The sequence below is a fragment of the Emys orbicularis genome, chromosome 2 (assembly GCF_028017835.1).
Source record: "Emys orbicularis isolate rEmyOrb1 chromosome 2, rEmyOrb1.hap1, whole genome shotgun sequence".
Taxonomy (NCBI): domain Eukaryota; kingdom Metazoa; phylum Chordata; order Testudines; family Emydidae; genus Emys; species Emys orbicularis.
In genome coordinates, this window is record NC_088684.1 from 137,911,909 (window position 1) to 137,925,808 (window position 13,900).

At 44.1% G+C, this 13,900-nt stretch overlaps 1 protein-coding gene across 2 annotated transcripts in view; it reads left to right on the forward strand.

Moving 5' to 3' along the window:
• Positions 1–1,369, forward strand: part of DPYSL2 (dihydropyrimidinase like 2) — a 91,685-nt gene extending 90,316 nt beyond the window's left edge. For both annotated transcript variants that reach the window (XM_065399791.1, XM_065399792.1), the window contains exon 14: positions 1,278–1,369. In XM_065399791.1, the coding sequence (XP_065255863.1) occupies positions 1,278–1,369 (92 nt within the window). The remainder of the gene's footprint in view (positions 1–1,277) is intronic.
• The last annotated feature ends 12,531 nt before the right edge of the window (positions 1,370–13,900 follow it).

Here is a 13,900-nt window from a genome sequence, read left to right on the forward strand (position 1 = left end):
AAACTCACTTGTGGCTTGAGGTTCTCAGCATAGGAAAGTGTTACACATCTATCTCATTTTGTGCTGAAGCAATAGGTTGAGGATCAGAATGACGATTTAATGAGATTCCTCCTTCCACAACAAATATGACAAGGTCTTCCACTAAGTTAACTTAGCTGGGAGGAATGGGTGGCCCAAGTGTTTGATAAAGGGCTAGTAAGCCAGCAGCATGCCTTAGCAGAAGCTAAAACAGGGGAAGCCAGGAGAGGGATTTTCCTCCCAAGATGATTCTTCTAATCGGCAATTAAACCAAGTTAGCATGGGGGGGGGGGGGAGACTAACAAATTTCTCCACTCACCAGCCTACCACTTGAAAGCTTTCTCAGTGCCCTCTGCTTCTGCACAGTCTAACCTAGCCCTTTGTGATCACAAAGAACCATCATAACAGTGTGAACCGATGCAGTGCCCCTTCCCTGAATCTGCAGGCAGCTCCAGGGCAGCTGCTGCTGCTCAGAGCTTCCACTGAAACAGTAGCATAGTCTTGTCTGTTTTTAGTGTTGCTGTTCTGCAACCCAGGGGTCAGTCCTATATCCAGCCCCATTCTATGGGCACAGAGCCGTAACTTCCTGCTAAGCAGTCTCCGCCGCTTTACGTCCCAAGCAGCCAATTTAGAGCCCTTCCATTGAGCACCTGATGCAGTGAGAACAAGTGAGCAGAGGTTAAAGCTCTTGTTCACTGTGGGCCAGATAGTGCTCCCTCCTTGTGGCACGGGGATAGAGAACCTCTCTTCTAGGTTGGCAGTTCTGCTCACTCCCCCACAAAGCCATTAGCATGGATAGCTGGTGGCCACCAACCTACCTAGAGGTCTCAATCTAATCCACATCTCAGGACCTACCATCCTAATTAATAGGGCAGCCTCAGCAGAGAAAACTAGGACTCGCTACACTTTCCAGTTCCAGTGCTGGTCCCTGTGGGTTTGGATTAGAGCAATTCAGCAGGGCATAATGATTCCCCACCTTGCAGAACAGCTGCCTGTTTTGTGATTCCCCAAGGCAGGAAATCAATTGATTTCCATGGGAATTAGGTGCCTAAATGCCTTTTTGAGGAACTGGGCCATAGGGCCTAATTCAACCTGGCCTAAGATGCTATTATCAATTCCAGTGGAGCTGCATTCTTTTAGACCCATGGGCTGAATGCAGCCCATAGACAGCAGGCAATGGCACAGATCTAAGTTACTGCGTTGAAAGATAGTCAACTCAAGCACTGCACTGACATGGCCTCTTCTCCCTCTCCTTCCAGGTGCACAGATCGACGACAATATCCCCCGCCGCACTACTCAGCGCATAGTGGCGCCGCCCGGTGGACGTGCCAACATCACCAGCTTGGGTTAAGGAACTAACCTCTCTGAGGCCGCCTAGCGGACCAGGGGAGGGGGCAGGGTACCTGGAGACCCTTTTGATTCTTTTAGAGCCTGTGACAGTTACTGCGGGCAACCAGTGTGCTATGATGCCATTTTCAGTCCCCCCAATCCATCCTCCTCATCGTCACCGATCCCACTCAATTCCCCTTCCCCCTGATCCCACCACATTTAAAGAAACAAACCCGGTTTGATACACTGGACAGGCAAAAATTCAGTTTAAAGAGGGTGTTTGAGATGTGGCCTCTGTTCCCATTAAACATCTCTCTTTTGACAAAGGAAGGATAAAGTGAATTTCCCGGGAGCTGCCTTTTAAAAAAAATAAAATTTAAAATTGCTTTTCGAGACATCCAACCCAGCAGTAATTCAAGGGTTTTTTAAACTGGATATTCCTTAGGGTCCTGACCTGCAACAGGACAACTAAATGGAGGGCAGAGGAACACAAGTCTAAACTTGTATCAACATTCTCCCCTATCAACCATTCTGTGATCTCACCGGGTATCTTATTACAAATAGGAACCCTGTGCTAGAAATTGACAAGATGCATCTTACCCAGTTGGGTTGAGGTTTTGTGGTGTTTTTCCTTCTGGATTTTTCTGCAAATTAGATCCTTGAGGAAATTTTAAAAATTGAGTACTTTTTAAAATGTTTTGTACCATTCTGTTTGCAGAGTCTCATCTCAGAGTGGACATCCCTCCCCCATTCTCGCTTCCCTTCCCCAGCGTCATTCGTGTCCTAGCTTCTGACCATCACCACAATCATTTGGTTGTAGGAGTTCATAGCATCATTTCAGCAAGCACTTGAAACTTGTGTTAGTTCATGGACACTTCTAGGCCTCAAAGTGAAGCTGTGATCTCCCTCAAAATGTCTTAGGTCCTCATCAGGTGTCAATCAGCCTAGCGCCACTGAAGTTCACACTTAATTGACACCAGCTGCGGATCTGGAACAAAGTCCCATGAAAACCTTTCCTCAACAGGCTTTTCATTTGGGGAGGTGAAACTCCATAAGCGGAGATTTTAGTCAATAAACTAGGTTCATTTGGCTGTATGTTAAATTCAATAGCCACCCCTCCTTTGATGATCAGAAAAAGAGTAGAACTCACAAGAGCAGTCATTTAAGATAGAAATAAACTTTGTTAGTATTGTGTAAAGACCCCTCGTGAAAGCATACAAGAAAGGGCTTACCAATGGCAATTCCAATTATTGGGCCAGAGCTACAGCTAGTGTAAATGGCAACTTTGTGGTAGCTATGCTGATTTACACCAGCTGAGGATTTTGCCAGTGATTTGGGACATCGTTATACAATAGATCATTGCACAAGGGCAAATTTCATCCTACCAGAAACACCCAGGAAAAGGCCTATATTTAACCCACCCTAACTTAGGGTCAATGGTAGTTCTTTCTCCTTATATACTAGCTAAATCCCATATAGAGATTGCTTAGTGCCTGTGAGCTAAGGCCCAGATCCTCAAAGGTATTTAGGTGCCTAACTCCCATGGAAATCAGTGAGCGTTAGATGCCTTTGAGGAATTGGGTGCCGATCCTTTAGCTCAAGCGATGGATGATCCTGGTTTCAGATCCAGATGGCAGTTGGTTCACATGCATCATTTAAGTCCTACTCAAGCTGTATTTTGAGGGCATGGGGCCTTGGGCTGGTTCTTTGCACAGAGGGTAATCTTTCACCCATTGTCACAACATTTATCTTCACTGCCTTTTTGTCCCCTGCAGCTCTGGTAGAGCCAGGGTGGTCCCAGGATATGTGGGAGACAAGGTGGATGAGGTAATATCTTGGTCCATTAAAAGATATTACCTCACCTACCTTGTCTTTTTGTCCCCTGGTATTCAGTGGTGTCACCTGCTTCTTCGGTTTGTATTTTCGCATGTGCATTCACTTTATTTTTCCATGTTTTAACTCTTTTAAAATGGTGTTTACAGGTTCTTAAGGAAAATAGATATATGCAGGCTTTTAAAAACTAAAAACCAAATCCGCTTTTGTAAAGTATCAAAGCTGGGATTTTCCAGTGATCTTAAAGCAGTTTAGGTACCCAAGTCCCATTGGATCTCAACACCTAACTCTTTCAGTCTCCTTCAAAAATATCAGCCTTAAAAAAAAAAAAAAAAAAAAAAAAAAAAGACAGTCTTTATTTGTCCAGCCATGTTTGATTTTGGTTTAACTCTTGGGTCTTTTGTTTTTCGTAAAAGAGATTGCACTTTTTTGTTAAAGTAATCAGAAAAACCTAATATATATTACAGGTATTTTTTCCACCTGTGCTTTGAAATAAATTGGAACAAGTTGGGGAGAAAAAAGAAACAGTTGTTTCCATTCTACGAAACATTTGCAGCTCTTCAGTATTCACTTGAGTCTTCCTTGTTTTTTTTCCTTCACAGACCGACTTTTCAGATAGTTTTGTTCATTCATTACAAAAGAAAAAATATAAAGATTTTTGCAGGCTATGTAAGCATGTTTTTCTGTGGGAGCTCATTTGCTTTTTGTCTGTTTAATGAATGTCATATGTAAATGCTTAAAGAAAAAATGAGACTGACAATTAACCGCAGTGACTTGAAGCTCTAAAAATAATAAACAATGTAGGATTTAATACTAGCTGGATTTTAACCCTTGGATTTGTGATTGTGAACTATGAGAGGAGGAGCTGTAAGTGCTAAAGATGATCATGTGTGTAGACAAAAGTATTGATATTTGACCATTGTCTCAACGGCAAACCCCACCCCAAAGTCTTGTGTTTTATTCCTTACAAACTGTGTTATATTACCATGGGAACGCCTAATAAAGACAAAATGTTGTGGTTCCACTAGGTGTATCTGTGTCTTGAGGTGATCAGTGTTGTGAAAGTGTACATGGGGTTGGGGGCGGGGGGGGGGCGGCCCTCAGCTAGTATAGATCGGCATAGCTCTGTTTGACATCAAGACTGATTTACAGCAGCTGAGGCTCTGCCCCATGCTACACATGCCTAAGGACATGCTTATCACAGCTGAAGGGAGCCTGAGGGATGGAGTCCTAGCCAACAAGAACTGCCAAAACAAGCCCATCCTGCTGGCACTCATTTCTGTCATCTCAGTGGTGAAGCCAAGGATTGAGTGGTCCATGGAGACTGAATCTACCACTCTCTCCTAAGAGGCATGTGAGTAAAGGACAGTTTGCACCACTGCTCCCTGCGCCGTTCTACTATAATGCCTCTGTATAACAAGTGGCCTTGTCTCCACAGTGCTTGAGCCAGCCTCTTTCACAAGCAAATTCACACCATATTTAAGAGACTTTTCATACCAGTACCAGAGGGGTAGCCGTGTTAGTCTGAATCTGTAAAAAGCAACAGAGGGTCCTGTGGCACCTTTAAGACTAACAGAAGTATTGGAGCATAAGCTTTCGTGGGTGAATGCCCACTTCATCAGACATCTGATGAAGTGGGCATTCACCCACGAAAGCTTATGCTCCAATACTTCTGTTAGTCTTAAAGGTGCCACAGGACCCTCTGTTGCTTTTTTCATACCAGGTGTCTGATGAACACAGCATCTAGCACAGCAGAGAAGTGTGAATTCCCACAATAGTTTGTCTGAAAACACCCCCCTTGGTTTACATAGTTAAGCAGTGACCAATGATCTAAAGCAATCAAAGGGGAACCAAAGAGATTAAAGCTGTTGGCACAGCTCTCAAGCCTCCAATGTGCGCCCACTTGGGCCGTATGTGGGATACAGACACAGAGAGAAGCACCCACACAAAGAACTGAGTTAGAATTGGTCGGGAAAATGCTGATGAGCCATTTTGAATGGAATTTGCTGATTTGTCAAAGTTGAACTGTTTTGCAGAGATGCTGCAATTTCAGAGTTGCAGTAGAACTCAGGCAGGTTTCCAACGGAACCTTGCATGCCAGGCAAGTTGTGAAATCTCTCTGGTTCTGTGTCAGCTCAGCAGCCCAGTTCCTCAGCAGCCTGGGATTTCAGGCTTCCAGCTCCCTGGCAGTGGATGGGGAACTATAAGCCTGGGAAGCTTCCAAAGTATGGAGCTCCAGGGCAGTCAGAATGCCCTGAGTCACAGCCCCCAGCACTTTCCTTTTTGCAGAGAATTTTCAAAGTTTCTAGTTTTCGTTCCAAATGGGAATGAAATCCCTTTTCAAAATCCTCCATGAAACAATTACCTTTCTCCACACAGCTCTGGGAAGCATGATGTGTCTGTTCATCTTTAGGTTGTCTACGTTCTCTCCATCTCTTTCAGAATACGCCATGGGCTCTAACTTCCACATGGGCAAGAAGGGACCCTGGTTTAATGTCTCAGCTAAAAGGTAGCATCCCTGACAGTGCAGCTACCCTTTATTACAGCAGTAATATAGAATCATAGAATATCAGGGTTGGCAGGGACCTCAGGAGGTCATCTAGTCCCACCCCCTGCTCAAAGCAGGACCAATTCCCAACTAAATCATCCCAGCCAGGGCTTTGCCAAGCCTGACCTTAAAAACCTCTAAGGAAGGAGATTCCACCACCTCCCTAGGTAACCCATTCCAGTGCTTCACCACCCTCCCAGTGAAATAGTTTTTCCTAATATCCAACCTAAACCTCCTCCACTGCAACTTGAGACCATTACTCCTTGTTCTGTCATCTGGTACCACTGAGAACAGTCTAGATCCATCCTCTTTGGAACCCCCTTTCAGGTAGTTGAAAGCAGCTATCAAATCCCCCCTCATTCTTCTCTTTTGCAGACTAAACAATCCCAGTTCCCTCAGCCTCTCCTCATAAGTCATGTGCTCCAGCCCCCTAATCATTTTTGTTGCATCGGGATAATAGAAGTGGTAGCGTAGGAATTGAGCACAAGCATGAAATGCTGTCCTCATTGTTGTCAATGGCAAAACTTCCACGGATTGTCAGCAGAGCCAGACTTTGCCCCAATCTTGCTATGAGTCTCAGTCCCATGGTTCTCAAGCACAGAGGGACTGCTACGAGCAAAGCAAGGCTTGACAATATTCTGTTAGGAATTGAAAAAGGCAGGTGGGCAGGAAAAGCCCTCTAGCAAAGACCTTCACCTCGACTAATTTGCTTACGTTCTCCTGTCTCAGCGAAACGCAGCAATTTGGTCATTACCTCCTTAGACTAGACAGCAGAACCTATGGAAACACCCTTCCATTTTTTCTGGGATTGATTTATATGAAGCTGGGTTTAGATAGGCTCAACTTTTGAAGTGTATCTACACTAACATGGAGCTGAAATATGAAGCCAGCCCACAGCATTAATCTTTAGTTAAAACACATAGATGGGGCTTCCACCTAATGAGTGGTCGTTTTGGGATTCTCATCTCCAGTCTCCTAAACCACAGAATAAGCTAGCCCCAGGGAATCCATCCCAGGATTTTCAATGAGCCCAGTGTAGGCTGGGATAGGATTTGGAGAGTTTACTAAGATCTGACATGCTCAATAAATTCTATTAATAGCTGAGGGACAGAAGCTTTAAGGGGAGAAGGGACCATTTAGATCTAGCCTGATCTGTATAATACAGGCCATTAAATATCATCATTACCCCTGTACTGAGCACAACAACATGTGTGATTAACAGGTGCTGAGAGCCATTGAACCTAACTGTTAACCCTGTATATGATGGAAACCACTTCAAGCCAGGGGGTGCGGCAGCATCCCCAGCACCCGTGGTGACTAAAGCACATCTTCTAGAGACATCTGGACTGGGCTTGACGTCAGAAAGAAGAAGCATCTGCCACTTCCTGTAGATTAATAATCATCCTCACTTAAAAATATTGTGCCTTATTTCTAATATGAATGTCTGGCTTCAACTTCCAGCCACTGGTTCTTGTTATGCCTTTTTCTGCTAGGTTAAAGAGCTCTTTTTAACCTGGTATTTTCTCCCTGTGAAGTTACTTGTGCACTAATCAAGTCACTGCTCAATCTTTTGTTTGATAGGCTTTTTTTTTTTTTTTTTTTTTTTTTTTTTTGAGTTCTCCATCTGTTTAGCTTAACAGTGAGAGACTTAATGTCTCAGTGTGTTGATTTAAAGAAACTCTATAGTCATGTGGGACAGTTGATTTGATGAAAACATCATGAGCTAGATCATTTGTACTGAAACAACATGACTGCCAGCCTTTATTTTGGTTCATCTCACCAGCATTGACTGAAAAATTCAATTGCTAGCTCAAGAAAGTTACTATTTGATCAAAAAAGGGGCTCAAAATTCTGAAAGAGGAAGAGAAAGTCCATGAGAGATCAATACAGTGCTTAAAAACCCACTAGAACAATAGTAATGCTATAAGCACTGCTGTGTGCTATAGCTCTCAGATCATGTGGATTAATCAAGTCAACTGTCGGTGAATCTAAGGCAGGGAAATGTTTGAGTATAGTAGAGGAAACCAGTGGATCGATTAGACTGATCCATTGGGTCAGTTCCAGAGTGTATACATCGGTAATACTTTTACTGGAGTCAATGGAGCCAGGCTGTCTAGCTGCTGAAGTTCTAGCCCAGGGGCGGACAAATTATGGCCTGGGGGCTGCATCCGGCCCATCAGACGTTTTAATCTGGCCCTCGAACTTCCGGCGGGGAGCAGGGTCTGGGGCTTGCCCTGCTCCACATGTGCCATGGCTCCACGAGGCTCCTAGAAGCAGCGGCATGTTCCCCCTCCGGCTCCTACGGTGGGGCAGCTGGGGGTGGGGGGGAGGAGGGCTCCGCATGCTGCCCCACCCCAAGCACCGCCCCCACAGGTCCCATTAGCCGGGAACCGTGAGCATTCATGGCCCGCCATTTAATTTCCATACCCAGATGCGGTCCTCCGGTCAAAAAGTTTGCCCACCCCTGTTCTAGCCCATAGCTTACTATCTCTATGTGTGTAGATTACCCATCTGGTTCTCCAAAGATTTCCCATTGGTTGGGTCAGAATCAGACATGTAGGGCCAAAACACATCCAGCCGGGGCTCATTTCAGCTACAGCACTGCTAACCTAGAGAAGGAAGAGGAAAGATACAGCTGGCCAGAGACATGCTAGTCTCAACAACTCGGAAGATTGGATGGTCAAGCTTGCAGGCTGTTGAGAGCTTTGTTTGCAGCCTGGGAAGGCTGAGCATTGTTTTGGTTGCTTGGCTTGCCTCCCAGGGAAGAGAAATCTGTGCTTGTTTGGTGAATGTCATTTACTGTGGATGAGGGAAGCCTACTCTGACATTTACCCATCCTGCCCAGGTGAAGCACTCACCACAGGCTCCTTAACCAGTCCTGCCAGACTACTCACATTTCTAACGGGACTGTAAAGCCTCAGCTACCGTAAATAGAATAGATGCAGATATATCAGCCTTCTATGTCACTCATGGTTCACCGACACCCTCCCCTACCCAGCAATAGACAGCTGGGCCCAGATCCTCCTCTAGTTAGGCACCTAAATACCTTTGAGGATCTGGGCTCTGGCCTCATCTCCTGCCCATACAGTGCAGGATTGACACTTATTACTTACATTCATTCTTTCTATCTAACCTCGCTTTTCCAATCCAGCCAGGTACCTCAATGAACTATGGCCCTGGTTCAGCAGAGCATTTAAGCACATGCCTGAATTCTATCGACTTTCATGACACTTCAGCAATGCACTTTCGGCGTTCTGCTGAATCAGTGCCTAGCTGAGCAACATTACAAGTCAGACCTCTCTCACCAACGTTGCAATTGGTATGTGTACGTACACCATAGGATTACTTGTTGGTGCCATGACGACAGCCTGGTGCTAGTTAGTGGCCCTTAACTATGAATTTCCTGATTTTTCCAACTTTAATTTCCAGGCTCTCACTTTATTGTTTAATGTAGCTACACCGATTTAATATTTTAAGCTGATTTCTATTCCGATGTATTCCTCAGCTCAAGAATTTTGTAGGCACAACTAATACCAGTAGATGGCAGCAAGACATGTAAAATAGAAATTACCTAGGTTAGTGTGGCATATGTAACACTAGAATCCCTTTGATTTAGTACATAATAAATGCAGAAACATGCACATGGCTTCTTACGGTGACATAGATTACATATGAATACATTAATAAATGCACAGTATTCTATCATTGTAGATCAGCGTTGAAAGCTTAATATCCTTGTGTTTTATTAGAATTTAAGCCCCAACAGTGTGCTCCTATAATAAAATAAAGACTGTGCTATAAGCATTATCTATCAGACTAGTTACAGAAGAGATGTGTGTTTACAAAGGTTTCATTTACATCATGGAGAGGCTGATGAAATCCTAGACTAAAAAAGTGAAATGGATCTGGAGAGACCGCATTTTCCTAGGCTATTTAATTCTCTGAAACGTTTCATGGTTTTCTTAATATGATGTGTCTGAGCAGAGAGGAATTTTGCGAATAATTCCTAAAACAAATGAAAAACCATTCCCAGTGCAAATCAGGATATGTTCACTTCCGAGTCATGCTTTAACATGTGTTAAACAGGATTGTAAGGGCAGGTCTACACTAGAGATTTTTGCTGGAATGACAATGTCTGTTTGGGATGCAATTTTCCTTTTGGCAGCATTTCTATGCTGTGAAAGCCTGATGGCTTATTTCACATAGGGAACTGGTATAAGATATACCCGCCAAAGACATGCTTGCCAGGATAAGTGCATCTGTGCTAGAAGAGTGGGCTGCTATAACTGTTCTGGCAAAACTTAATGTAGACTAGGTTTAATTTTAGTGTGAGCAGGATACAGGAGTTTGATTTTAGTCATGTTTAACCCTAGGAGCAGCCAGTTAAACACAGCTAGGAACAAACCTTGTGCAGTATCACAATTGTTTTAGTTAAGTGTTATATGTGCTAAAACATGAGTGAAAATCCAAAAGACATGGCCTCAAATTGTCTTCAATTTAGTTAAAACAGGGTGAGGTAATGCTGGGTTCACAATCTTTGGCAAAGTTAAATTTAGAGCCTGTTGAATTTTTTCATTCTAAACGTTTGACAATAAATGGCCTTTTTTCCTAGAAACAAAATTGTTTAATTTTTCTTCAACAAAAGACTCTCTAAAACTGGAGGGAGGGGGTGTTAAAATAATAAACAGCGACTTGGAGTTCAGGTTTCCCTCCCCAAAAACTGAAAAGTCAAACCTTGAAAAATTCAGAATTTTACTTTAACAATTTTTTTTCTGAAAATTTGAGAAAGCTAAAGTGTTATTTTTAAAGCCAGAAATACATACCATTTTCAGCCAGCTTTCATTAAACTAGTGTCCTGTGCATAGGTGCTGGAACTAGGGGTGCTACTGCACCCCCTGGCTTGAAGTGGTTTCCATTATATAGAGGGCTTACAATTTGGTTTAATGGTTCAGCACCCCCACTAAAAAAAAAAAAAAAAATGTTCTAGCACCCCTGGTCCTGTGTCTCTTCCCACCCTGGGCTAATACTGAAAAGTGCTGTGGGATCTGCAGTGACCACAAGGAGCCACAATTTCATCTAGAAGATCAAGATGATGCCCATGAATAGTTAAAGCTGATATAGATTCATTTTAAGTCAGAAAAGACCATTAGATCATCTAATTTGACCTGTAGTAGAACACAGGCCAGAGAAGTTCATCTATGTATTCCTGTATTGAGCTCCGTAACTTGTGGTTGAACTAGATAAGCGCTTCCAAGCTGTAGTAAGTGTACCACCCGTTGGATGTGAGCTTGATGTTTCGTCCATTCCCTTAATTATTTAAGATGGTGTGATGGGGCACCTGCCCCGCATTGGCCTGTTAGAGCTGTGCAAAAAGCAGCCAATAGGAAAGGGGCTGTGAGGAGCAGCCAATCAGGGCTGGGTAGGCCCATATAACAAGAGCTGCAGGGCAGAGTAAGTTCAGTAGCTAACAAACTCAATGAGGGAAGATCAAGCTCCTGGCCAAGCAGAAGGGAACTAGCACCCTGGACAGAGCAGTGCTGCTAGCAGCGACCGGGGAGGAGCTAAAGATGCCCCCTGGTTGGCTACAGGGATTCGTAGGCCGAGGCCCACAGGTAAGGGCAAAGAGGGTTCTGGGAGCCATGGGGAAGTGGCCCAGGGAAATAATCTAAGGAGTTGGAGGGGATGCAGCAGATGGTGGCCATCTACCAAGACCTGGAGTAGCAGGTGGGTGCCCGCCCACTCCCCCCACCTCACCACTGAATAAGTGGCCAGACAATTGGCTGCAGTCACCACAGCCAAGTGGCTGGACAGCGGACTGCAGTTCCCCCAGAAGGGGGGAGAACAGAGTGTGACATGGCCGGAGGGCTGTGTCATGAAAAGGACTCTGGTCCTGGGAGTGAGGTGGGCTCTAGAGCAGAAGCGACGGTGGCGAGACACCAACAGAAGGGCACAGTGGTTATACTAATCCCCGGGATAGGCAGCACCGTAGTGGTGAGTGAACCTCGTCACATATGGTAGGTGAAAAAGTTTGGAAGCCACTGAACTACTCCTGCAGTCTTGATCTGGAGACATTGAGAGTCCACCACAAACCACTAGAACAAGGAACCAAAGGAAGTCACCCTCACTTAAAAATTAAGTTCTCATTTGAATTTGCCTGGCTTTAGTGTCTAGCCATTGGTTTGTGTTATGCCTTTCTTGGCTGGATTAAGGAGCCTGATATTTTATTTGGAGTTAAGTTTAGCATTGTTTGAATCAAGTAGGTTCAACTTCTGAGCTAGGAGAGGAGAATTCTGGGTTTATTCCACTCTGTACCTGCTGTGGAGAGAGATGAACACCACACTGTGTGATGACAGAAATAGATCTGCAACCAAAATTGCATTGAATATTTATGAGCTTCATCACATGATGCACTTTGATGAAGGTTGGAACTCCTGCTTGCAAACCCCATACTGTTCATTTCTTTGAATTATAGTGATGCTAGCCTGGAGTAATGAGACACTGGTTTAATATATGAGGGTCTTTTCGGCAGCCCTGGGTAGATTAGGAGATTGGTGGGAAGGACACAGCAAGTGTCCTAGGGGATCGGTGTCTGAGTTGATATATCAAAGGGAGCTGCCAGCAAGTTCCTGGATCGTTGGGTGGGGCAGATTAAAAATCAAAGCTCAGAAAGGGAAGGATTTCTCTCTGCCTAGTCTCCACTGCCCAGGAGGAAAGAGGGAGGTGTTGGATGCTATCAGTGGTCTCTCCTGGCACCCAGACAGAAGCAGCCGTTTGGCAGGCCTGGCAGATCTCAGTACTCAGATTTCAGTGTTGCTATGAGGGCTGAGAGATTCTCAGTGGTTCTGAGGCCCAGAGGGTCATGGGAATATTTACTCTGGTTTTGATACAGATGCATTCACACCAGTCCTGCTGGGAATCTGGTTCAAGTGAATCCCAAAATTCAAAATGCTGCTATTCTCTTCAACAAATCACTGCTAAGCAAGTCCTTTAGTAAGGTCTGATCCTGAATCAATGAACTCACTGGGAATTTTGCCATGGACTTCTATGGATCAGGGTCAGACCTTGATTGGCCTGCAGTAATTAATCTGTAATTAGGGTGTGGTGCATGTATGTGCATAAAAAGAAGTTTATTTTTGCACATTGTTGGATTATGTAGCACATTTCATACATATTTGTGCAGAGGGGCCTTGATCCTGATTGAGGCCCTTGGTTGCTACTGCAATATAAATTTTTTAAAATGTTAAATGAGAGCTTTAAATTGCTCACATTTCCTGATCCTTATAAGATGGGAAGATTGTTTAAGGTACAGTTTAAACAAAACCATTGTGATGGGCATCATGTTGAGTTTGACAGCCACTGAAGTCAATGGGCATTTACATGTAATTGTTTGTTTGCATAGCACAGTTAATATGTCAAATGATAGAAGTGCAAGGATAGATTCGATCAAATTGAATTTGTATGGTTAATTAGACACCATTGCCAGATGAGGGTTGTGACGGGTTGAATCACAGAAACCCTCTTGGGAGCTGCCACCTAATGTACCAAGACTATGTCTATTCCTGTTTTCCCTGCCAGCTCAGGACTCCAGCACCCTGTCTTGCTGAGCCAGACACACCCATCTGCTCCAACACAGACCCAGGGTCTGAATTACTTGCCCCACAGCTGCAGGTTTACCTGAAAACAGCTCACAGAAGTGTGCTTGTCTATAGCACTCAGATGCCCAACTCCCAATGGGGTCTAAACCCAAATAAATCCATTTTACCCTGTATAAAGCTTATACAGAGTAAACTCAAATTGTTTGCCCTCTATAACACTGATAGAGAGATATGCACAGTTGTTGGCGCCCCCAGGTATTAATACATACTGAGTTAATTAATAAGTAAAAAGATTATTAAATACAGAAAGTAGGATTTAAGTGGTTCCAAGTAGTAACAGAACAAAGTAAGTCATCAAGCAAAAAAATAAAATGTGCAAATCTATGTCTAATCAAACTAAATACAGATAATCTCACCCTTAGAGATGCTTCAGTAAGTTTTTTCCTCAGACTGGGGCACAATTCTTTCCCCTGGTACAGCTCTTGTTCCAGCTCAGGTGGTAGCTAGGGGATTCTTCAGGATGGCTCCTCTCCCTCTCCTTTGTTCTGTTCCACCCCTTTATATAGATTTTGCATAA